Genomic DNA, 26,536 nt, shown 5'->3' with positions numbered 1-26,536 from the left:
TTAGTTTAATGTTTGAGATTTTTAACATTCACAGCTTTCATACAATATTCTCCATTCCTCCTTTTTCCCCCCTCGTCTCAAGATGCCATGTCCTGTAATTGTGAACTCTTATTTTTAGGGAGGCGCTGCTGGCCGAAATGGGCGTGGCTGTGAGGGAGGACGGAGGGACAGTGGGCGTCTTCTCCCCTAAAAAGGTAAGCGGCTGAGGAACCAGGTAAACCAGTAGAAAAGGAGCATTGATGATTTATGGGCCTCTCTAGACCTGCTGCTAAGAGAAATTAACTGAACTGAGCAGCGATAAAAGGAAGGATGGCACAGTGGTGATTCTTTCAGTGTCACGGGAGCATCACAGATATTTTAAAGAATAACCACCTACTGTATACTGTGCAACATTTTACAAGCACATCAGGCAAGTAGCAACATCCAGTGCATAATACTGTAAATTTGACTTATCTATAATGGTTTAAAATATGAACAGTTCACCTCTGCCTGACAGATTCCAAGCCAGATGTATTTAAACACAGAATTCACAAACGGGTATCAGATGCAAACTCGTGCTTTCTCAGAGTGTGGGGCCAGAACTGTTCTGTAAAGTCCAGAGCCTGCTCAGCTGCCGATCTTGGCAGTAGAAGGGGTTTATAAAGGTCCCATGCCGTTCAAAGCATTCACAGGCAAGTCGGTCAGTTGAAGGCAGAACATGTACTTGCAAGTCGGGTAACTCAGGTCATTATCCAGATTCCATAGCATGGGGCTAAGCAGTCTTCAGAGAGCTGCCGGGAATAATTTTCTGTTCCTAGCAACCACGTTTTCAATGTCAGAAACTTAGTTCCATGCCTAGGGGGGCAGGGATACTGGGCCTGGCCTCCGATTCAATACTGGTCTCTTTCCTTGCATAAATATGAATTTACAAGAGCCCTCTGGTGACTTCGGGAGGCAAGGTCTGAGACTACCCCTCTCTAGACAATGCAGAGGTTGCATATATCTCAAGCACCAAGAAGTACTATCCAAGATGATCAATACACGTTGCCATCAGACAGCCCTAGGCCAGGAAAACTAAGGATCCAATCCCATTTGACTGTCCAAGCTGCACATGGGTGTGAAAGTCTTCTAACCGTGAAAGCTTCAGCCCAGGTGCAGGACCTCCATATGGATCGTATTGGGACCGGTTCTGTTCAATATCTTTGTGAGTGACCTTGCAGAAGGGGGGGATAGAGGGGTAAAGTTGGTCTATTTGCAGATGATACTAAGACCTGCAACAGAGTAGACACATCTGAAGGAGTAGAGAGAATGAAAAGAGATTTAAGAGAGCTTTGAAGAGAGGTTGAAGATTTGGCAGATGGGATTCAGTGCCAAGAAGTGCAGAGTCCTGCGTCTGGGATGCGCGGACTAAGAAGGGGATCTTGGGGTGATAGTGTCTGGTGATATGAAGGCAGTGAAGCAATGTGACAAGGTGATAGTTAAAGCCAGAAGAATGCTGGGCTGCAAAGAGAGGAATAACCAGCAGAAAAAAGGAGGTGATGATGCTCTTATACAGGTCCTTGCTGAGGTGTTCAGGTTCTGTGGCCCGTATGTCAAAAAGGATAGAGACAGGATGGAGGCGGACCAGAGAAGGGCGACCAAAATGGCATGGAGTCACTGTTGGAAGACCTGAGAAAAGGCTGAAGGAGCTAAACATGCATACCCTGGAAGAGAGGAGGTGCAGGGGAGATAGGATCCAGACCTTCAGATACCTGAACAGTTTCAATGATGCACAAGCATCAAACCTTTTCCGTTGGAAAGAAATCAGTAGAACTAGGGGTCATGAAATGAAACTCCAGGGGGACCAATTTGGAACCAATGTCAAGAAATATTTCTTAACGGAGAGGGTGGTGGAGGCCTGGAACGCCCTTTCCAGAGGAGATGGTGAAGACAAAAACATTGAAAGAATTCAAAGGGGCATGGGATAAACTCTGTGGGTCCCTAAATGCCAGAGGACGGGAATGAATGAAAAGGGTGCACGGGGGTAACTTGCTGGTGCAGCAGTTACTACTCTTAACCAATAAGCCTTGATTGATACCTTTGATGCAACTGCAACATTGTTCTCTGGTTCAAAGGCAGTAGGTAAAAGGGAATTGGATTCTGCAGCAACCAACAAGAGCCCTGACTTTTACGGTCTGGGGAACTGATAAGCATGAGAGTGACCCTTAACAGAAGGCATGGGATTACTACGCTTAACCAATAAACATTGATGCTTTTGATACAACTGCAAATCGTTCTCTGCTTCGATGGAGGGGGATGTGGGGTGGCAAGAGAGGAATTTGGATTCAGAGACCATCAACATGAGATGTTTTTTATTTATTTTTTTACAGTCTGGGGTACAGATGCATAGTCATTAGGTAAAAAAAAAAACACCACCCAGGAAATTTGTAGAGCGGCGACTTGGTCTTCATTGCACACTTTTGCCAAGCATTATCGTCTGGATGTTCAGGCACTACACTTGGAGCAGTTTGGGGCGATTGTGCTGCGAGCGGGTCTGTCAGGGTCCTGCCCATAGTAGGTGAGGTTTGGATACTCCCCATGCATCTGGACTGTTCTGGGGGGGGGGGGTGATGAGGAAGGAAAAATTTGGTCCTTACCTGCTAACTTTCTTTTCCCCAGTCCCACAGATCAGTCCAGTATCCGGCCTCTATTTGCTGCAGACCGCTTTAGGATTTTTCAAAATGTCAGTGTTTGTATGCAGTTGTGTTAACTATTGTTGGCATCCCTTGGTTCATGGGGTGATCAAGTTTTAATTCAGGTTCCTTGGCTCCCCTGCTCGAAGGGGGTTTAAGGATTATTTAGTTCAGCTTTGTTACTGATTTACTGAGGGGATGCAAGTGGCACGCTGGCTTATGTTCAGAGTAGGGCACTCAAGCTTTCGTTCTCTGCCTCCATCTGCTGGTAGGGGAAAATAATCTACATATTTGGACTGATCTGTGGGACTCAAGAAAAGAAAATACGAAGTTAAGGACCAATTTTTCCCTTACTTAATGACAGATTCATAGACGACAACTATTGGATGCAAACGTAGGCTTTCTCAGTGCATGAGACCAGGACAGTTCTCTTAGGTCAGGTGTTCGTCTTAGCAGCAGCAAGATTTACACAGCCAAGTCAAGTAATAAGTCCCATGCAATTTGCAAGTTAATTGGGTAACTCAGGGTCAGGATCCAGACTCCAGAGTGTGGGGCTGAGCAGCTGTCAAGTTGCTAGGTAGCCTATGAGCCCATGGAAGACTTTCCTGCTTCTAGCAACCCCTTCTCAGTATCCAAGTACCTCCAAGCCAGGGTTACTGGGCTTGGAATAAGGTTCAATACAGGTCCCTGCTACAAGAGCCCTCTGGGGATTTCAGGAGGCAAGGCCTGACAGCACCCGGCCCAGGAGCAGCTCGTTTCAGAACAATGTCTGAAATAAACACAGGCACGATTGGTCTGCTTTAGCTCTGTACTATCACAAATGGCATCACAGACAACATAAGCCAGTCAGATATCTGTGTCTGTGTGTGTGACTTGTTCAACGCGGATTTGGACGTGGTTGTGCTCAGAAGGTTCAGGTGCATTGCAGGAGGGCTGTTCAGAGAAGAATGTTTTACAAGGTGTCATTGCTTCTTGCAGCTCTGCAGAATTGAGACTGGTGGTTTAGAAATCTTTGCTCCCTGCCTCAGCAGAATGTAGTTCTGATACATTTTTATATTTTTTTTTGGTCTGCTTGCAGACACCACATTTAGTGAACTTGAATGAAGATCCCCTGATGTCTGAATGTTTGTTGTATCACATTAAGGATGGCATCACCAGGTAATGCTAATACTTTAATTTAACTCACCTCTGAGCAAAAATACTTGTATCTGATTTTCTCTCTCTTCTTCCCTTCCTCTTTTTTATATTTCTCTTTTTCCTTTTTATCCATTTATTCTTGCCTTTGCTTTTTATTCTTTCTCTTTGGCCTTTATTCCTTCCCTTTCTTCTATGGCACAAAACATGTCAGTTTGCATCATAGGTTTAGTTGCGAGTCCTGCTTAAGTTAGATAAACGACTCCACCTTAAAGAGTTCATAGAAGTCTGCCCCTCATCCTGACTTCACCTCACTGTCTGCATGTCTGCTTTTCTCTCCGATTACAGGCAGACTTCGTCCCTTCTCTCTTTAACCAGAATAATTCAATCTGTAGTTTTTAACCAATTAACAGATTTTGTTGAAGAACCCACAGTCATTGATTGTCTTCAGTTTGGTTTAGAAAGTTGCGTAGCACAGAAACTTTATTACCCAGCCCCTTCAACACAATTAGAGGTTTTGGTAGCGGCATTGAGCATACTTTAGGTTTTGTTGATGCCTCCACCACTTTTGATACTCTGGATCATGAAACCCTCCTCACTTGATATTTCAAATACAATATTTACATGGTTTACTTTTTCTAGCTAAGAGAAGTCAGCAAGTCCAGTTTGGAAGTGTTTGCTTAGTGTGGAATACTGTGGTTACAGGTGTACTTTCAGCTATGTTCAATATTTATTTAGCTCCTATCTGTAGACTATAGAATATATGACAGTGACATTCAGTTTTTTTGTTTAATATTCCACTTCATGGTCAGAAACAATCAAGTTTGTTTCATTCTGTTTACTATGCGCCCATCGATGGCTATTTTTATATAAAAGCATTTTATAACCTGCTCCTCCAAAAACAGATAGGAGTGGGGCACAGCAGAACATGAACAAGACAAAAACTACATACATTTATCTGTGTGGCAAAATGTCCAAGCTGGAGAAGGAAATTGTGCTTCGTGTATCAGAGTTCTAAATACTAAACCACCGAGGCACAAATTCAACAAGAACCTAGCACTGAGTAGTATCAGAAAAATGTGCTGGAGAAGGAAACAGCATCATGTTCCTGGAATGCTTTAGTGAATAAATGAGTTTTTAATACTTTCTTGAGCTGTTTGGGGTCCTGTGTGAGCCACAAAGATAAACTGATGTTAAATGTTTCTAAAATTAAAATTCTCTTTTCAGTAAATTTCCATTGTGTGGCGCTCCGTCATGTTTGAAATTCAGTGACCATGTCGTTCCAGTCAGTCAGCAAGTGCGCAATTTAGGAGTAATCATTGACTCTAATTTCTCTCTGACTGTGGTGAAGTCCTCATTTTACGAACTTTGTTTGATTAGGGGACTGCTGCCATTCCTAAAAGCCGATGATTTTCGAACTGTTCTCCATGCATTAGTTTTGATTGGATTGGACTTCATATTTCCTCTTCATTCAGTCAGAACAGTCTGGACAAGTGGGTTTTACATGCCAGCTAGTAGATGGAAACAGAACAGGCTCATTGATGTCTCCTTATAGACTTCTGTTGACCACAGCCTGCCAGTATTCTCCGTCTCCAGCAGACGATGGACAAACTTCGTGTGCTGGAAGCGAAGGCCTGGTTAGGTCCGGGGAACAGAAAAATTCTGGTGCACCGCTCCTGAGGTGACAGACAAATTCTCCCTCTGTTGAGCCTGGCCCTAAACTGAAGAGGATGTCTGTGTGGTTGGCAGCTCCTGAGAGGACAGCTTCAGGCTTTCTCCCTCAGAAGACTAGAGGACTACTGGTGGGAGTACTTAGTTCCTCCCCCCCCCCCCCATCCCTCCTTCTTAGTATTCAGAGTCAATTCGGGTCCACATCTTTGTGCTTCCTCCTTCAGTATTCTCCAGGAGGACTGATTAAAAAAAAAAAAGTGTTTCCACACTCGTCCTCTCCTTCCTGCCTTCCTTGCTCCCAGGATATGTTTGCTGCTTCCTCTTTAAAGTCTTGTACCTATTTCTGGCTGCAGTAGTAAAGTTAAAACAAAACACACACACACACACAGAGGAATACTGGCTATTCAGTGGCCAGAGAGTGGGGCTGCCCTCGGTTTGGGCAGTAGATCAAGCCTGCGTGTGTACGAGGTTTGGGCGTTTTGGACTAGGGGCAGCGATGGCATGGAGGAATGGAAAGCCTTTGAAGGTGGGCTACAAGTGTTGCTGGAAGGATTTGGGACGGTGTGGGTACTTCTTCCCAGCCTTTCAGCAGGGGCTTCCGCGACTGGCAGTGCCGCTTGGTTTCCCCCCCCCCGCAGACTGCAGGTAACTCTTGGGAGCACCGGCGACCATTTTGAAATCCATGTAAAAAATGGGCAGGTGTTGGTCGGCTGTTTTGGTTCTGCCTGAGGTGTCCCTTTATTAATTTGATGGGGGACCCCGCATATCATTCAGCGGCGAGCGTGATGCCCGAGGCAAAAACACTGAACCAGAACCGTGCTCTGCTCGGTATCTAGGCTGAGAGAAGTAGTCGACCTTGCCAGGATTACTGCGAAGCTCAAGACCGCCATTGCAGGATGCGTCTGTGGGGCGAGCGCTTGCTGAGGTCGCATTCAGACTACACTTTCCTATCAGAGGGGGGCTCCGGGGTGCGTCTTATTCCAGTGGAGCATCGATTGGGGGGTACAGCCCTCCTTCCCTGAGCCCAAGGAGGTGCATCCTAAATACCATATTGGTTCCTAAATCCACCCCGGTTACCCGAGTCCAGAGAGAGGCACATTTTCTGATTCCACAGTGGTTCTCACATCCACAGCGGCTGCTGCTACAGTAGGGGGCGGCTCATTCCAGACTGAATGCTTCTTGCTGACCCTGGGCCAACCATTTCACGGGAAACTGCCAAAGTCTGCCAGCCCTTTGTAAGTTGCAGGAACTGTCTCTGATCTTTAATAGCCCTGGATTCGAATGGAGCCCAGAGTAAGATGTGGACCAGCATGGAGGAGGAGGAGGGAAAGGAGTTTTCAGCTTCAGAGATTTCACAAGGCCCTCGATCCCTTAGCTCTGAAGGAATATTGCAGATTTTTGTGGCCACTGTGGCTGTTGCAGTGTTGGAGGGTTTGGTTCTCTTCACATAGCCCTAAGGGGCTGGGGTTTTGTTTTTTTTTTTTTTTGTCTCCGCCTTAGCCTTTTGGTCATCACGGCTGCTGCAATACTGGGATATTTGTTCCTCCGTTCCTTGACCTACATGTTTTGGATCCCGCAGTTCCTCTTAGGTCATGACAGCGACAGCAACACAGTGTAGGATTCTTCTGTTAAGGATCATTCCTTCTGGCTCTCCACTATTTCAAAGGTTGAGTTTTAGGAACTCCCTGCTATTTCCCCAGTATCGTAGCCCTCAGTTGGAGCCCAGAGTGGCAAAGGCTAAGCACAGCGGCGCACATATTTTCAAGAGATTCCCTTGAGGGCCTTAACAGACTCCCAGGATCAGTGGAGAGGGCCCAGAGAAGGAAGAGTACCCTCCTGAGGAGATGTATGGTGGATTTCTGTTCTCAGTCCCTGTATTATTTCAGTGTTGCAGAGGGAATGCAAGGAAGAATCTCCAGCACCACAGATGTCTTTATCCCGGCTCTTCCAATAGCTGAAAGGGTCCATAACTGTAATCTCTGATGGGCCTGACTGCACAGAATACCACCCCATAATGTGCAGTCCCTAGTTCTGGGTCAGCTGCATCCCTGACAGATTTTGTCAGGTTTCTCTGGCTGGTTTCAGCAGATTTCCAGAAGTGGGAAAGGATGTTCCCAGAAAGGAGTGGATATTGCTACCATGGTCGCCTCCATTGCAAAACACTTGGCATCTTTAATTTTCAGACGTTGCATGCTTGTTTAGGTCTGCTAGTACGTGACAGAGCCTCTGGTGTTCTCAGTAGACTCAATTAAGCTTGTGAAGAACCTGCTTGGTATCCACAGGAGAATGAGGAATTTCATTTTCCTAGTGTGGATGTCTTGGTGCCACTTATTGTGCAAAAAAAAAAACAAAACCCCCAAACGGACAGGCCTTAGGGCTGTGTGCATGGTTTTCTGAGAACGGCGTGTGGCTCTCTTGTGGCAGACCCGAAATACATGTGGCACAGAATGCCCAGGAAGCTGCAAAGATTCAGATTCATTACACCCAAACAAGCAGGAATTTCAAGAACTTTCTCACAAACCTAGATTTCATCTGCCATTTGGATGCCCAATCTTCCAGTCTCACAAGATCCTCCCGCAATTTATCACGATCTACTTAGGAATTTAACTACTCTGCATAATTTTGTGTCATCTGCAAATGTAAGCACCACACTCTTAGTGCCTCTTTCTAAATCATTTCTAAATATATTAAAAATCACTGGTCCTAATACACAGATAGCGGAGGCACTCCACTGTTTACCTTTTTCCACTGTGAAACCAGACCATTTAATCCTACTCTGTTTCCTGTCTTATAACCAGTTTGTAATCCACAAAAGGACATCGCCTCCTATCCCATGACTTTTTAATTTTCTTAGAATCCTTTAATGAGGGACTTTGTCAAACACCTTCTGAAAATCCAAATATACCACATTTACCGGTTCACCTTTGTCCAGATGTTCATTCACTCCTTCAAAAAAAAAAAAAAATGTAGGAGATTGTGAGGCAAGACTTCCCTTGGGTAAATCCATGCTGGCTGTGTCCCATTAAATCATGTCTGTCTATGTTCTGTGATTTTGTTCTTTTAGAATGGTTTCCATGATTTTTCCCGGCACTGAAGTCGGGCTCACCTGTTTATAGAACATAAGAAAATGCCATACTGGGTCAGACCCAAGGGTCCATCAAGCCCAGCATCCTGTTTCCAACAGTGGCCAATCCAGGCCATAAGAACCTGGCAAGTACCCAAAAACTAAACATGCTACTGTTGCATGGAATAGACTGGAGCCCTTTCTAAATATCTGGGTTACATTGGCCACCCTGCAGTCTTCAGGTACAATGGACGATTGTAATGATAGGTGACTTTACTTGCAACTGGTGTTCTCTTATGAACTGCAGGACAAGCCAGACACACACATCCTTCCACTTCCTCTTGGAATTAGCAGAGCTTCACTTGCTTGTACTTTTTATTATTATTTCTATCTTCCGTGCCATCAAATGTTACCTACAAGTATGTGTGTCTTGTCTGGCTGTCCACAGAAAACACTAGTTAAAGGTAAGCAGTGGAGCTTGAGACCAACATGGAAATGGAGTCAGGATTAGGGAGGCCTTCTACTGACCTTTCAAGGCAGGATAATCAGACACTCACAAGTAAACCCATGGTCCAGACTGATATATCTAGTTATTGGAGCAAAAACTTGCATTCAGATCCCTTGGGCTGAGTTGACTCTCCAAGACCCCACTGGAACTTCCTTCTGCTTCCTCCCCATCTCTGAGCTCCAGGCATTGCTTCAGAAGAGCCATCTTCTCTCTGTGTTGATACTCTCTTTGCTATTTCCAGAGTTGGCCGGGTGGATGTGGACATAAAGCTGAGTGGACAGTTCATCAAGGAACAGCATTGCTTGTTCCGCTCATGCGTCATCCAGAGCGGAGAAGGTAAAGGAGACTGGCTCAAGCCGGCAGCCGTCTAAATATTGCTAACTAATAAGGGAGTCGGAAGCAATGTCAGCTTCAGTGGATAAACTGAGACGTAGAAAAAATAGTGGTTTATCTAAGGTCCCACAGAGTAAGGGAATTAGAGCTGAGGTGCAAGATAAAAGTGAATGTGTTTGAGGTAACCCAGAAAGAATAAGTGGTAGAAAAGTTTTAACTCTTATTCCTGGGCCTTCTCCTGACTCTTTCCAGTGCTGTAAGCAGGGAACAACATCCCTGAAGGGTAAGACCAGGTATAGTTCTTGTGCCAAATGCTTGGTGGCTTATGTTTAGATTAGTGATGCTCAGGATGTAGCTTTAGGGCAATCAGTAACTTGCAACCACAGAAATTTTAATACTATTTGGCGCCCTAAGGGAGGTAGAACTAACATCAAGGTTGTTGGGTAACACAGCCGTGCACGCCACACAAGGCAATGCTGCCAGAGTGCTAGTGGTAATGTTGGGTGATGATGACCTGGGATTTCGGGCTCTAACTAACATCTGATTTTTCCTGTCCTGTGCTTGCAATGGAGAAGGCACTGTAGCGGAGAAGAATATATTCCAGGTATCACATTTCATGTAGTGTGTGTTAAAAGTTGTTACTTTTTTTCATTTAAAAAAAAAAAATTTCTGCCCTGTGAATGATGCAACAAGTGAGCAGCCAATGGCCCTTTAAGACACGTGGCATGTGATTGCTGCTTTTATGTTTTCTGTGCAGTGGTCGTGACACTGGAGCCTTTTGAAGGAGCTGAGACGTACATCAATGGGAAGGAAGTCACTGAGCCGTATGTGTTAAAATCCGGTACGGGGGTTTCTCCTCCTTCCTCTCGTTCTTCCTTGAGTGTTTCCGCTCGCTCTGACTGCGCTGTGGGGATGGGGGTGTGAAGGGATGGGTATGATAACAAGCAGATGCTCTACCCTGCTAGTGGTTCCCTGGAGAAAACTGAGTCCTCGTAGGCTGGACCAATGTAAGAACTATCCAAAGATGATATGTGCGACCACCTGAGAAGAGTTTTTCCTTTCTCAGCTGTGAACTAAGACTAGACTGTGTTCTGGAAAGCTCACGCGTATCGTTATCTGAATAATTCTTGTGGTAGTTTTAATATAAAATATCATAGCTTGCCGAGAATGTCCTCTGACCTGGCCAAAGTGACGCCATCTGATCAAGTGTTTTCTAAACTGATTTATTGGATCAGTATTTTTTTTTTCTGGATAATGGCAGAGTCTTTAATACATTAAATCACTGTATAAACAGTTCACAGATGTTCATCCTGATGTCAAAATAGAGGAGAAAATTCTCATTTAAATATGAATTCCAGCATCCTGTGTGGTGCAGCAGTTTATCGTTGTATTCTGGATCAGACCCTGGGCCAGTCCTCTGGCTGTGGTCAGCAGTGTGAGCCCAAGTAGCCACTTGCGATCGCTGACCTGACTTGGTTGTGCTTCGCTGGGGGAGAAGCAAAAAAAAAAAAAAATAAAAAATTTTATTTATTTATTTTTTTTTTTTAATTCTTTCCGAGAGGAAGTTTGCTTGCTCCTCCTGGCTCATTCTCCCCCCCCCCCCCCCCCAACCGGGTAGTCTCCTGCCAGCAATGATTTTTCCTGCACATAAAGTTTAATAAAAGAAAACAAAAAAAACTGAGGTGGCTTCTGTGGGAGACTCTGTGGAGATAGCGGGGGCTGGGCACCTTCTGGCTGCGTTGTCGAGCGCTGCTGGGAGTGATTTGAGGGGAGGCAGTTTCCCCAAATGGCTGAGTCGGATTGTGCGCTGGGAATGTGGAGGGGGGGCCCCCTCTCGCATCACGTGGCAGTGTGAGGCCTGCAGGACATGTCGGGCTGGGTCGGAGAAAAGGGGCTTTGTGTCTCCCCATATGTGCGCTCCTACCGTCTGCTGGGACTGGACTGGTGTGGCAGGACTAATGGAAAGGGAATTAGCAGGGAAGGGAATTTTTCTCCTTACAAAAGTTAATAAATGGGGAAGCCATTTGGTTGCTTTTCAGTCTCCTGTTCAGTCTTCACCATATATATATATTATCATGGTCTAAACTTGAAAATTGAGAAGGAAGACTTTTTCATTATAACTCATAGAAATGACAGCAGAAGAAGACCAAACAGCCCATCCAGTCTGCCCAGCAAGCTTTTTTTCTCATACTTATCTCGATTGCTATTTGCTGATAGAAAAACGGGCACAGAGGATTCTATAGTATTCCCTGCAACCTTCCCCCCTTCTCTTCAGTAAAATCACAAAGCAGCCACCAGTTTTTCCTAATTCTGGCATGCTGAAATGGTGCTTTTGCTGATATTCACTTTTCCGTGCTTTCCCTGTCTCCCACCGACTTCAATATGTATAGAGACCCTTATTTTCAGTTTTTATTTTATATTTCCTGAGAATTTCAATGTTTAAAAAAAAAAAAAATCAATGGAAAAATGACTTTGTTATAAAACAGGAGAAGAATCGATGGAAAATTCATTTTTCCACTGATACGTTGAAATTCCCAGGGCAAACAAAAACTGAAAATGAAGCTCCTTGTGAGTAAATGAGACTTTCTCATTTATTCAGGTTCCCTCTGAAGAGACCTTCAGTCAATTTTTTGACTTTTCCTTTTATTTTATTATTATTTTGATTTATTTATTTTATTTTATTTTTATTTTATTATTTTTATTTTAATTTTATTGTATTGTATTTATTTTACTTTTTTATGTAATTTCATGCCATTTATTTCTTCCGCTATTCTCCACTCCTTTTCTACATATCTTCTTAGTTCCTTCTCCCTAATCTTAGCCTAGTACAAGCACAACAATCTTTGAATTTTTCATTTATTGGACTCTTATCACTTATGACCATCATTACTATGTAATCCAATTCTTATCTACCTAGATTTCTATGTAATTTAAATTGTATATTTAGTTTTTCTTCTCTTTGACTATTACTTAAAGTTGCTTAAATGTTTATATGTTTATTGTTCCATGTAAGGCCTTATGGCAAGTTTTTGTTCTTTGTAAACCGGTTTGATTTGCATCTAATGTAGGAAGATCGGTATAAAAAAACAAAAAATAAATATGTATTATAAAAAAAAAAAAAAAGTCCAGATACAATTATTGTAAATTCCCTTCTCATGCCTCAAACGGGAGGTAAATATAACGAAAGCCTCCCTGACTGCGTGCCATATAGCAGCAGTGTAAAACAAGGCCTCTTGTAATCCAGTGCATCCCAGGAGATGGTAAATGCAGCTGTGCGATTATCTGAAATAGACTAGAATGAAATGGTAATAAATAAATATGTGCACTTTAGCACCCCTATAAGGCATCCTGACTGCCCCTGCATTCATAGGCTTTGTAACCTTTTTATTATAATAGAAAAGTAGAATCCCCCACATCCCTAGCTCCCCTCTGCAGTGGGATGAAGCGCTTCATCACCCTCTCTCTCTCTCCAGGAGAGCCGAGCCAGAGGGAGGGGCAGGGGGCGTTGTGGTTCGGTAGGATGCTTGCTCTCTGGTGATCATTCATTGCTTGTTTTTTTGCTGCAAATCCCCCTCACCCTCTCCCAAACTCCAGGGAATCGGATTGTGATGGGCAAGAATCACGTGTTCCGCTTCAACCACCCTGAGCAAGCCCGGCTGGAGCGGGAGCGAAACAGCACCAGTGTGGAGATGCAGATGGAGCCTGTCGACTGGAACTTTGCTCAGAAAGAGCTGCTGGAAAAGCAAGGCATCGATATCAAGCTGGAGATGGAGAAGAGGTCAGTGCGCGCACATACTTCTGTGTATACGCACAGCAGAAGCTTTGACAAACGCGCTATAAATGCGCAGAGTGGTTTGTTTGGTTTTTTTTTTTTTTAACTACAGATTTTCCTGTTGGGTGGTGGGGAGGCATTGTTTTATTTGGTACCCATGTGGCTAGACCCTGTTACCTATCATCACATGTAGAAGATGGACTAGTGTGCTCCCTTTTTCTCCAGCCTGGTCTGAGACTGGACTGACAAACCTCTTCCAAAGCAGAATCCTTCATTCCCTGTACGTACCAGGATCAGTCCAGACCGTGGGTTATGTCCCCCTTCCAGCAGATGGAGTCAGAGCAAAAACTGAGAGGGCGGTCCCTGATAACTGGTGCGCCCTCTGTAAACCTTCAGTATTTCTCTGATTCCAGCAGATGGCAGTTGCACCTTCGGTTCCCCAGTTCATTTAGAGGATAGTTTACAGAATTTCTTTGTTTTCCTCTAATTCTTTCCTTGGATGGATCATAGTTATAAAGTTAAAAAAAAAAAAAAGCCTGTGTTCAGCTTCTCTGGAGACTTGCAGGCAGAACTTTGTTCAGACTGATCCATGGTACTACAGGAACGAAAATTAGCAGGTAAGGAATACTTTTCTTGTGCTGCTCTCCTGCTGAACATCATGATGCTCAGAACATGGCAGGTTAAATTATATGTGCTTATACAACTGCTTATTGTAGTATTTGCTGTGTTGTGTAGGTTACACCCATGTTTCTCTTTTACTGGGTGATGAGCCGCCTTGAAAATTCAGACAGTGCTTCTTGACGTGCTTTTGCTTATGGACTTAAGGGAAAAAGCACAGGGCTGCTTCTATGGCTATGTCTATCAGTACCCCAGGCCTTAAAAGTCAGGGCCTGTGTTTGGTTGTTGCCTGAATCCAATACCTCTTTCCAACCCCCACCATCAAAGCAGAGAGCGATGTTGCAGTTGCATCAAGGGACTCGAGGTTTATTGGTTAAGGCTAGTGATCCCATGCCTCCTGTTAAGGGTAGTAACTGCTGCTCCGTGCAGGATATCCCCATGCTTCTCTGCTCCCCAGACCATAAAAGTCTGCGCCCTCATTGGTGGTTGTCTGAATCCTGTTCCCTTTTTCAGTCCATAGTATTATTTACTCCTGCAATCTTCCACTTGTCTTTCCTTCTACAGATTGCAAGACCTGGAGTATCAGTACAAGAGAGAGAAGGAGGAGGCAGACTTGTTACTAGAACAACAGAGACTGGTAAGGAAGCCTTCCAGGTGTACCCATCATTAGGACAGACTTGTATACTTTACATGGAGGCTGGTAATGATATGCACGTAACCCATTTAAAAGAGTCGAACCCGAGATAGACTTAAGTCAAAATGGAATTGCTGGAGGAAAAAAGGTAAGGAAGAGTATGATGGTGATATTTGAATATCCCTCAGGTTTCCATAGGATACAAGGAGGAGGCGTTTTCCATAGAAAAAGAAACCCAAAAACAAAGGAACATGATATTAAGTTGGAAGGAGGGAGATGTAGAGGAAGTATGGAAAAATACTTCTTTACCGAGAAGAATGGTGGATGCCCGACACAGCCTCCCATTAGAAGTGGTAGAAACCAAAATCATCCTAGAATTTAAGCGTGCTTGGGGGACAGATCGAGTGCACAAAAGTTAAATGGAGTGAGATGAGCGGAGGTTGTGCAGGGTCTGCATTACACCAGGGGGTTGGGGGCAGACATCCCAAGGGGGATTTATCTGCATAAGACTTGTGGTGTTAGCTAGATCATCGTTGAAGATCTAGAAATGCTGGGGATCTTGACTGTGTGTGTGTCTTGGCAGCAATGAAACTACACAAATACATGTCCCTCTTCCAAGTCCCTTTTGTCTGCCTCTCCTTTATAATAAGGCAGTGGATTATGCGAACAAAAAGATCTGCGAGTTGAAAGCCTTAATGCCACCCCAGTTAAAATATGACTTGGCTTTTCTGAAATATGTAACCTCAGGTCTGGGGCATGTGGGTATTTTCTGTCCTGCAGGTGGCAGACCAATGAAATCTCAGATCTCCTGACATTTCCTGCAGCAGCACCGTGTGACCTGATGTTATCTCATCCACCATTCCCCAGATGGAGGCATGCTGCAGCTCCTTCATAAAGAATAAACCCTTTGAATATATTGATCTTTAAGTGTTCCAGCTGCAGGATTTAAAACAAACTAAGTTTTGGGGTTTGGGGGTTTTTTTTCTCTTATTTAATGCTGTAAAATTGTTCTATCAAGTCAAAGTGAATGTGTTTTCTCAGCGATGGTAAACTTTATAAACTGTCCACTCCTACTAAGAAAAGAGGAAGGCAGAAATCCTAAAAGCACACCCTCCCCCCCCCTTCCCCCGAGATGTTCCTTAAGCCAATTGTGCGATGAGATTTCAAGATGGCTAGTGCATGTTCCCTGAAAATGCTTCTGCAGACATTCACTGCAATTTTTCAAAGTCCTTATCTCTTAGCTGTCAGCCTGAGAATCTGACAGTAAAGTCTATGTTCTCTGGGTCCAGCTGATTACTTGGGTTACCATTTCTTTCCCTGGACAGCCAGCCGGTTTTGGGCTACTCTTTGATATCCGAGCTTCACATTTCCTTGCATCGCAGAAGAGGCTTCCAGTGCCTTGGTCCTTGCTGCCTTTGATACAAAAGCCACTGTGGGAGTGTGATGGTGGAAAAAGCAAGATCATAGTCCAGGCTGTAGGACTCCTTGAAGTGGTGCGCCTTCCTGTGGCTGGTTCTCACTCTACCTGCGGGATAGCATGGAAATGCAGGTGTCTTGGATTCTTACGCCTTCTGTGCTCAGCAGGCTGAATGAGGTATTTGCAGCGGAACCAGTTTTTTTTTGTTTTTTTTTTCATCTGGACCTGAACTCAAGTTCATCTGCTGCTTGTCGCACACTCGGATCCTTGCATTAATGGAGATAAGTACCAGTGCTTCATACTGTGTCTGTGATGCTCATCATTTTATTTTTATTTTCTTCATTTTTTTTTAAACGCTTCCAAAACAAACTCTGAGCAACTTAAAAAAAAAAATCAACATAAAATATAATAAAATATAAAAATCTCCATCCCAGCTGTGAAGTTTAGAAACAGGGAGACAAAAGTGGAACTAACTAGTGCTTAAAATGGGAGGTGTGTTTCTGGTGCCATAATGGGAGATCATATGGGATCCAGTGATCACAAGAAGATATAATTCAATATCTGAGCACAGACAGTAGTGGTAAGGGCGCTGGACTCTTGGAAAGCTAACTTTAAGATAGAGGACTACCTGAAGGATAAATAAACTGGTAGGAATGTATAGGCAGAAAATTGCCATTTCAGTTTTTGTTCCCTTTTTTTCTTTTGCTTCATGTCTAAACGGTTTAGAGTGCACAATTTCCTGTTTGTCTCAAACTCAAGCCTGAAGAACCTTTCTCTGGTGCTGAGTGATAGAAGTGGGATCATTCCCTACTCCTGGACCTGTGCTCCTTCAGCTCCGAAGCATTTCCAGTGGCCGATGCAGCTTCGGTGCGGAAGTTGATTGACTTGATGATGATTTTTTTTTTTTCTGGTGGCAGTGTCCTCAAATCTCAGTTGACGGAACTTGATGCCCTGGATGACATCTTGGAGTAGATGTCACATGCAAAGATACCATGCCTTAGCCTCAAACATTGCATGCAAACACAATGGCCTGTAAGGGACATCTTGAAGTTACAGTAGGAGCAGTTCTTGAGGCTGCTGGATTTTTTGTTTACCCATTCAGAGGAAAATAAACTCTGCCCCCAATCCTACCCAAGAATATGTCACATCTCCATATTGCAATTCCAGATATACTGTCTTCTCATATTATAAGGCAGCAGCAGGAAAACATTTAGTAATATACACACAGTAAAATCCCACCTAATAAGACACTGCATTGGCTGTCCCGTTGCTGACTTGGAGCCAAATAGCTTTGAAGCTAGAGGTCTCACCAGCGACTCCACAGCATTCTGCCCCGCTGGCCGAAGAGGCCATGACTCTAGGGGTCAGTGCCTTCCCAGACTTCGTCTCCACTTCTAATTTCAGATTCTGAGCCTGAGCTGTCCTAGGAGTCCACTCTTGGATCCGGAAAATCAGAATCTGAAGAGGATTATTCAGATCTCCCCTTAGACCAGTGATGGTGAACGCCACTCCTCAAGTGCCACAAACAGGCCAGGTTTTCAGGATATCTACAGTAAATATGCATGGGAAAGATTTGTATGCATTGTCTCCATTATATGCATATCTATCTCCTGGTATCAGGAGCTTCCATTCACACCTTTCCCCCTATTTTGATATCCTCCCACTATTCCTGCTCTGGTCTCTACAGCAATGGTCCTGAGGCCTTGAGCCATACACCAGGTCTCTAAATCAGGCCATTGGATGTCACCCTTATTGATCACCATGACTCATCTCCAACTTACCCTTAGGGGCTGTGAACACCGCCTCTGCAGCATCATCAGCTGTGGTCAATTTGGGGTGCAGAAAACCTGATCTTGGGGGAAAAAAAACAAAACAGGGATCTTCTACATATAAATGCACATTACTCGCCACCAAAACACATGGTTGGGTTTTTTACTGGATTCTAAATGTATAAAACATATTCTAGTCTTTGTTCCAAAGCATCTACTGCCGAGACGAGGCAGAGTTTCTAATCAGATCATTGGCCCTTTATATAACCCCTAACAGCCATCTCTCACAATTTGGAGGATCTACCATTTCCTGTATGTCTTTCCTTGTTCCTTCCAAATTTCCCATCAGGGGATCATTCAAAGTCCCTACATCTCCAGGATCTATTGCAGCTGGAGATCTTCTCTCTTTTGCTGGCCAGTAGTCCAACCCAGTCCCATCACAGGAAAAGGATGGGGATTCTATTCCAAATACTTCTCAATCCATAAGAATTCCAGCCCCTCCTGGACCTTGAGCAGATTTCTAGTGAAAAAGTTCAGGAATTCCCTTGGCACAGTCATTCCCCTTCTAAACCAGGAAAACCGGCTATGTACTCTGGATCTCAAAGATGCATTCACCCACATAGATGCATCACTTTGATAGGAAATATCTCCCATTTGTTGTGGGGGAAACAATAACTTCAGTACTGTATATTTATTTATTTAAATTGTTCTATACCATCATTAGGTTATTTACCATCATAATGGTTTACAATAAGGCACATATAGAGGAGATTAGCTCATGCTTTACAAAGGGGGTGCCAATAGTATCCGGTAACAAATAAACATTAAAGGCTATTTGGTTTATGACATGGATTTTCCATTGATGTGTCTCCTAGGAAATAACATGAGGTTCATTCATGGCATTATGGGTTATTAACTATGATTATCTGTGATAAAAAAAAAAAAAAAATTCCAGGTATGCACTTGGAGATTGTTTTGTCTTTTAGCTTTTATTTGGCTCTGTGTTTCTCAAGAAATGTCCCATCGTCATCAGTTTATCTACACAGACTAGGAAGTAAATTGAACAATCTGTAGAAATATTATTATGTAGGCTAATTGATGGAAACACTCTATTGGAGCAATTATTAGGCTGGACACTCTGACCTGCAGACACAGCATTCACTTTGCTTGTCTTTAACTTAGCCAATCAATGAGTCTCTTTCTCCAAGAGAAGAAAAAGACCTTGAGATATCAGGAACTCAGTTCCTTGGTAAGAGAGGTCCTAAGAAGGCATAAGTACACTTTCGCCAGCTGAAAATCCAGCTGTGCTATGGACTGTATCCTTGAATTTCACTGCTTTGGAAAAGGAAGGGCCTCACAAGCTATAATTGGGATGAAGAAAAACAAATCCCTTTGACTGGAAGTGCTGCAAAGTGGGGCTAGAATGATTCTCTGGAAGTCCAAACCTCAGGAATTTCTGGAATACCATCGCTATGAAGATAGTACTTTGTGTGTGACCTTAGGAGCCTGAATTGTAACAGGGTAACCAAGTTGCTTATCTGTAATTGGGTGTTCTCTCGCCTGCTTCTGAACCTATTGCTCCATAAAACTGTCATTTATTCCATCCAGGAACTTCAACTCTCTAGCATGCCCTGATGTTTCACTTACCCAGTCAATATTAGGGTAATTGAAATCTCCCATTATTACTGCACTACCAGTTTGGTTAGCTTCCCTAATTTATCTTTATACTCCTATCACTATAGTCTTCCCCAACTCACAAGGGATTTCTACCCATAAAGATTCAATTGTGCATTTAGTCTCGTAGGATCTTTATCCTGTTGGATTCTATACCATCCCGGACATAAAGCACCACCCCGCCTCCCAGATGCTCCTTTCTGTCATTGCAATATAATTTGTACCCCAGTATAGCACTAATCCTATTGGTTATCCTCTTTTCACCATGTCTCTGAGATGCCAATTAAGTCTGTTATTCACTGCTATACACTCTAACTCTCCCACCTTACTTCTTAGACATCTGGCATTAGCATTCAAACATTTCAAAGTGAGTTGTTTGATTGTTTTTACATTCTGCTTTTCAGTTGAATCTCTTAACTCAGGTGAGTTTTTAGTTGCAGGCACTTGGACTACTTTTCTTATTTTTGGAACCTCACTGTTGGGATGCCCTAATTCTAATGCGTCAATAATATGCACAGACTTTTTCGGGATTTTTGCACGCATTTCCTCCAGGAGTATTCCTGCATTACAAGATCGATATATAATTGGCTAATACAGCATTCCATTGATTCAAGCTGCACTATTTCCTGCCTAGTAGGGGACTACTTTGGTATATCCCAAACGTTTCAAGCCAGTGGGGAAAAAAAGCACTACAGAATGGGAATTTTAGCTTAGCTTGATCAGTTCCTGTTCTGTTAGTTCTCCTCGCCAGTCTGGATTAACCCTTGCTCTATATCTTTCTTTCTCTAATGTTAGTTTGAGATTGATTGATTTATTTATTTATTATTTTTATTATACCGAGTTTCATGATAGGAATCACATCAACCCGGTTTACAATTAACAATGTGAGTAAAGGCAGAGAGTAACAAAGTAAAGAACATTTCCCAATACAAGAACAAATATAGTATGAAACTTAACAAATATTATAACAATATTTTGGATGTGAGAAAGTTACAAAAAACATGGAAAAATAACTTGGATATGAAAGGGGAGGAATTGTAGAACGACTATAAGCATTTTATCTTATTGTTCATTGATTGTTCATTGTTTCTTAGTGTTGTGCTGTGGAAGGTTCTTATCTGGGAGAATGTTACTGCAGGAAATCTCATGAGATTTGAGATTTCATCAGTCTTCCACCTTTACTGGGACAGAGAATACCTGAAGAATCCAGTCATGTATGGAGAAAAAGATAAGTCACAGTTCTCAAACACAAGAACAAAACTAATAGCAAAACTTTTTTTCTTTTTTTTTTTTTTTTTTTTAAATTAAAGTACGCCGACTCTGACAGTGGAGATGACTCGGATAAGCGCTCGTGTGAGGAGAGCTGGAAGCTGATTTCCTCCCTGCGGGAGAAGCTCCCTGCCAATAAAGTGCAGACAATCGTGAAGAAGTGCGGGCTGCCAAGCAGTGGCAAGAGGCGGGAGCCTATCCGTGTCTATCAGATCCCACAGCGCCGGCGCATTAGCAAGGACCCCAAGTGGGTGACCATGGCAGACTTGAAGATGCAGGCTGTGAAAGAGATCTGCTACGAGGTGGCGCTCAATGACTTCAAGCACACCCGCCAGGAGATTGAAGCCATGGCCATAGTCAAAATGAAGGAGCTATGCCGAATGTACAGCAAGAAGGACCCCAATGAGAAGGACACGTGGCGGGCAGTGGCCCGTGACGTTTGGGATACTGTGGGCGTGGGTGAAGAACGAGGGGAGAACACCAGCGGAGGAGGAGAGTCCAAAGGTGTGGATGATCTGCGAGCACACATTGACAAGCTGACTGGTGTCCTGCAGGAGGTGAAGCTGCAGAACAACATGAAGGATGAGGAGATCCGCTCCCTGCGGGATCGCATGTTGAAGATGGAAAAAGTCATTCCTGTGCCCCAGGTAAGAGATGCTTTTGTGTTAACTAATGGAGATGGGGGGGACATCCTTGGGTGGCAATGGACTGTAGGCCATTCTGTATACGAACCGAGCTGGGGATCCCACTGCCCCAGGGAGGAGTGGATCATAGACTGTCCCTTTAGTAACTCATAGGGAGGGGCAGACCAGAAGCTAGTCCTTATATTTATTTATTTATTTATTTATAGGGTTTATATACCGGAGGTTCCTGTATAAAATACATATCACCCCGGTTTACAAGAAACAAGAACTATCGCTTCATTTAGCGGTTTACATTGAACATTGAACATATTAATTAACATTGGACATTGAACATAAACATTGAACATTGAACATATTAATTAAATTAACGAATTAGTATATATTGCTGACAGTTAATAAATAATTAATAAATAAATTACTAATTGAGAAGGGCAGGGCTTGCTTGCCTATGTGAGGACAGACTAGGCTAGTCCCTGTACTGAGGGAGGGGGGGGGGGGGGCATCCTACTGTTACAGGTGACAGAGAAGTGTATTCCTGTTCCTAGTACTCCTCCTCCTGGTGTAGTCATGAAAAATGTTTCTTCTGTCAGCAGGAAGACAACAGCATGGAAGATGCAGAGACCGACCGAATCCTGCAGTGGTACACAGAGCGCATGGAGGAGATGGAGCAGGAAGGCTGTGGCAGCAGGGAGTCTCTGGACTGGGAGAGAGAGTGCTCCAATGATGAGAGGGTAGCCCGGCTGATGGAGGAGGATCCGTCTTTCCGCCGGGGCCGGCTGCGGTGGTTGAAGCAGGAGCAGACCCGCCTGCACAACCTCTCGCAGCAGCAGGTTGCCAAGTGCCTGCGCAAGCACACAGGCCCTGGCCGCTTCGTGCCTCCCCTGGAATGCAAGCTGCGCTTTCCTTTCAAGAGCAATCCCCAGCATCGCTACTCCTGGGGTCCCAACTCTGTCTTCATGCTGGGAATTGGGGATGCCACAAACCCTATGCTCCCCACAGAAGACGAGCAAGAGTCTGCCCTAAAGCTGGTGGAGAGCAGGGATCCTTGCAGTGAGCCGGCAGAGGAGGAGGTGAAAGTGGCACCAGCAGCAGAACATGCACAGAGCCCCCCGAGGAGCTGGCACAGTTACAGCCCTAAATCCTATCGCAAGCAAAACCAGCAGCAGCAGGGGAACAGGCAGCGCCAGGAAAACTATCATCAGCAGCAGCAGTACCGCCGGAACTCGTTGGACAGGGGTGGAAAAAAGCCCAGGCATGCCAGACAGCACGTCAACCCCCAGGACAAGGAGTTCCCCAACCAGGAGCACGTTTTGCTGCGCAAGCACCACCAGCAGCACCGATCAAACCACCCCCGGAACCACCACTACCATCCCAATCACAGCCATCATCGCTACTATGCTGGGGATATTGATGTCCATGGCTCCCACCAGGACAGGGCCTACAAGTACCATCCGTACACACCTCCCCCACGCATGCGGAGACAGAATTCAGCCCCCGACCTTAAAGAAAGTGAAACTACTATATAACCCATGGGGAGGTGTGGAGAGAGAAAACTGAGACACAAAGATGGCAGAGTATGTTGAAGTTGGAGATGAGGAAGTAGAGAGAGGGGGATGGGTGAGGAAGTAGAGAGAGGGGATGGGTGAGGAAGTAGAGAGAGGGGATGGGTGAGGAAGTAGAGAGGAGGGGATGGAGCAAACTCTTTCCAAAGAAGGGCTGGGATGAGTTAATTAACAGAGGAGTTGCAGGAGGCATTAGCGTGGAGAACTTTTAAAGCGCGTTATGGAATGTTTTTATGGGGGGGAGGGAATGAGGGACAGCTTTTAGCACCATTGAAATGTGGGTAAGTATTTTGTTTTTGCAGGACAGTGAAAAACAATTTAATATTTTTTTTAAGTGAGGTGCTGCCCCTCCAAATGTAGACGAGGAGTGACAACAGTCCTGAAGCTAGAATCATGCTTGAAGGAAGTGGGATGATCTGGTAACAGTTAGCAAATGCCAGCCCCCTGAATTCCTTGTGAATCTTTCTCACCGTTATGTGCTTTACCCTTTCTCACTCCCAATTATGATTATGAAACGAGTCGCCATCTCCTGTTGGGAACCAGGTGTTTGGCGCTGTACGGCCAAGTTACTGTTCTGCTAATAAACCCTTAACTCATTATTGCTGAAAGACCTCTGGCTGCTGCCCTGACACTTGATGTAATTCAGAAAGAAAAACTCCGTAATGGCAAAGCTCAGGATGGGAGGGTGGTGGAGGGGGATGTTTGTGGTCACGCTGAGATGGCTGTTGATTTTAGCTGGGGGGGGGGGGGGGAAGGAAGGAATAATGTCACCACACCCTCCCTACTAATCCACAATCTGTCTCCCCACTACCACCACTTTTCCCACTTCATGGAATGACACCAGCATTCTTTCCCTTCATCATTCCAGCACTCTTTGCTCCTACCCCTGTATAAACCCCAGCTCTCTGGCTTGTGCCCCCTCAGCTGAGCCCCAGGTCCTGGAATCATGGCTGCAGAATAAGTTGTCTGTTGCAGCCCCTCTTCAGTTTCTTCCCACACATTGCCCACTGTGTGTGTGTGTGTGTGTGTGTGTGTGTGCTGAGCTTACCCCTTTCTTCCTGTGGCCTGTAGGCTTTCTGAAGGAGAGAGAGAGAGAGGCCCAGAGCTCTTTAGTGTTTCCCCGGGGACTCTCAGCACTTCATTGCAAATTCCCTGAGTCTCCAGGGAAATCTGGAGAGTTTCCAGGTATGTGAATGGCCTGGTCACCTGGGGACAGAAGTGACTGTCTATTAACCAGTTAGAGCATAAGAGATGCCATACTGGGTCAGACCAAGGGTCCATCAAGCCCAGTATCTTGTTTCCAACAGTGGCCAATCCAAGTCACAAGTACCTGGCAAGTTCTCAAATATTAAATCTCAATCTACTATTGCTTATTAATTAATAGCAGTTTATGGATTTTTCCTCTAGGAACTTATCCAAACCTTTTTTAAACCCAGTTACACTAACTTCCTTAACCACATCCTCTGGCAACGAATTCCAGAGCTTAACTATGCCCGGAGGGAAAAAGAATGCCCCCTAGTCCCTTCTATTATCTGAGAGAGTAAATAACCAATTTACATTAATCTGTTCAAGACCTTTCAAGATTTTGTAGACCTCTATCATCTTCCTCAGTCGTCTTTTCCAAACTGAACAGCCCTAACTTCCTTAGCCTTTCCTCATAGGGCTGCCGCTCCATAACTCTTATCATTTTGGTCACCTTTCTCTGCACTTTCTCCAGTGCAGCTAATTCCTTTTTGAGATCACGGTGACCAGAATTGCACGCAGTATTCAAGATGCAGTCTCACCATGGAGCGATAGAGGTATAATGACATCCATTATTTTATTTGCCATTCCCTTCCTAATAATTCTTAACATTCTGCTTGCTTTTTTGATCACCACAGCACACCCAGCTGACATTTTCAATGTACTATCCACAATGACGCCTAGATCTTTCCTGGGTGGTAACTCCAAAGATAGAACCTAACACTGTGTAACTACAGCAAGGGTTATTTTTCCCCATAATCATCACTTTGTATTTGTCCATGTTAAATTTCGTCTGCCATTTGGAAACCCAATCTTCCAGTTTCGCAAGGTCCTCCTGCAATTTATCACAGTCCACTTGAGGTTTAACTTCGCAGCATAATTGTCATCCGCAAATGTGATCACCTCTTGTCGTACCCCTATCCAGATCATTTATAAATGTATTAAGCACTGGTCCAAGTATAGACCCTGAGGCACTCCATTGTTTACCTTTCCACTATGAAAACAGACCATGAAATCCTACTGTTTCCTGTCTTTTAATCAGCTTACAATCCACAAAAGGATTGCCTCCTATCCCCAGGACTTTTTAGTTTTCTTAGAAGCCTCTCATGCGGGACTTTATCGAACACCTTCTGAAAATCCAAATACACCACATCTACTGGCTCACCTTTGTCCAGATGTTTTTCACCCCTTCAAAAAGATGTAGGAGATTTGTGGGCAAGACTTCCCTTGGGTAAATCCATGCTGGCTGTGTCTTATTAAACCATGTCTATCTAAATGTTCTGTGATTTTATTCTTTATAACAGTTTCCTGATTTTTCCCGGCACTGAAATCAGGGTTACCGGTCTATAGTTTCCTGGATCACCCCTGGAGCCCTTTTCAAATATCAGGGTTACATTGGCCATCTTCCATTCTTCAGGTACAATGGATGATTTTAATGATAAGGTTACAAATTAATTGAAATAGGCCTGAAATTTCATTTTTTTTTAGTTCTTTCGGAATCTTGGGGTGTATACCATCCGGTCCAGGTGATTTACTACTCTTCAGTTTGTCAGTCTGGCCTACCATATCTTCCAGGTTAATCATGATTTGGTTCAGTTCAACTGAATCGTTACCCATGAAAACCTTCTCCAGTACGGCTATCTCCCCAACATCCTCTTCAGTAAACAGCGAAGCAAAGAATTTGTTTAATCTTTCCGCAATGACCTTATCTTCCTAAGTGCCCCTTTAACCCCTTGATCATCTAAAGGTCCAACCAACTCCCTCGCAAGCTTTCTGATTCGGATATATTTTTAAAAGTTTTTATTATGAGTTTTTGCCTGTATGGCCAACTTCTTTTCAAATTCTCTCTTAACCTGTCTTATCAATGTCTTACATTTAAGTTGCCAATGCTTTTGCTTGATCCTATTTTCTTCTGATGGAACCTTCTTCCAATCTTTGAGTGAAGATCTTTTGGCTAAAATAGCTTCTTTCACTTCACCTTTTAACCATGCCGGTAATCGTTTTGCCTTCCTTCCACCTTTCTTAATCCATGGAATACATCTGAACTGTGCTTCTAAGATGGTGTATTTTTTGTTTTTTTGTTTTTAACAATGTCCACGCTATTGCCACAGCAGGACAAGTAAACACATCAGGGCCGGTTCTGTCAAGGGTTTCCTCTCGTCCTGTGGATGATTAATTGAAGCTTATGCTTGATTTAATCTCCAATGAGCTGTTTGTCCTTATGCAGCCACTAGATGGCAGCATGGGCACCAGGCTATGGCATGGAGACTGCTATGTGGGATGCCGTTAGGGCTCCTGTGACCAGTAAACCTTACTCCACATTTCTTCCTGATGTTAGACCTCAGCTTTGGGTGAGCTTGGCATACTTGCTGCCGCCTCTTCACTGGCAGTAGCGAAGAGCAGAACTGCACAGGCCCTTGTCAGAAATTGGTGCAAGCTCAACCTTTTCTCCTACTCGCTGTTTCTCTGCTTATTCTTCCCTACCCTAATTTATTGGAGGCAGAACTGCAGGCCTCGCACCTTTTTATATATCCTCCCCTTGCCATTATTACTTTCTGGTTCGATCTGTCTTGC

At 44.1% G+C, this 26,536-nt stretch overlaps 1 protein-coding gene across 4 annotated transcripts in view; it reads left to right on the top strand.

The window, feature by feature from the left end:
• KIF1C (kinesin family member 1C) overlaps positions 1-23,330 on the top strand; it is a 104,092-nt gene extending 80,762 nt beyond the window's left edge. For 3 of the 4 annotated variants that reach the window (XM_029580780.1, XM_029580782.1, XM_029580781.1), the window contains exons 15-22: positions 119-194; positions 3,730-3,809; positions 9,270-9,364; positions 10,119-10,202; positions 12,956-13,139; positions 14,316-14,388; positions 20,556-21,161; positions 21,749-23,330. In XM_029580780.1, the coding sequence (XP_029436640.1) occupies positions 119-194; positions 3,730-3,809; positions 9,270-9,364; positions 10,119-10,202; positions 12,956-13,139; positions 14,316-14,388; positions 20,556-21,161; positions 21,749-22,684 (2,134 nt within the window). In that variant the 3' untranslated portion in view covers positions 22,685-23,330. The remainder of the gene's footprint in view (positions 1-118; positions 195-3,729; positions 3,810-9,269; positions 9,365-10,118; positions 10,203-12,955; positions 13,140-14,315; positions 14,389-20,555; positions 21,162-21,748) is intronic. The other variant, XM_029580783.1, reaches the window with a different exon arrangement.
• Positions 23,331-26,536: the final 3,206 nt, after the last annotated feature.

This window comes from Rhinatrema bivittatum, chromosome 16 (genome assembly GCF_901001135.1).
Source record: "Rhinatrema bivittatum chromosome 16, aRhiBiv1.1, whole genome shotgun sequence".
NCBI lineage: Eukaryota > Metazoa > Chordata > Amphibia > Gymnophiona > Rhinatrematidae > Rhinatrema > Rhinatrema bivittatum.
The sequence above is the reverse complement of the archived record's forward strand: the minus strand, read 5'-3'. Positions and strand labels throughout refer to the sequence as shown.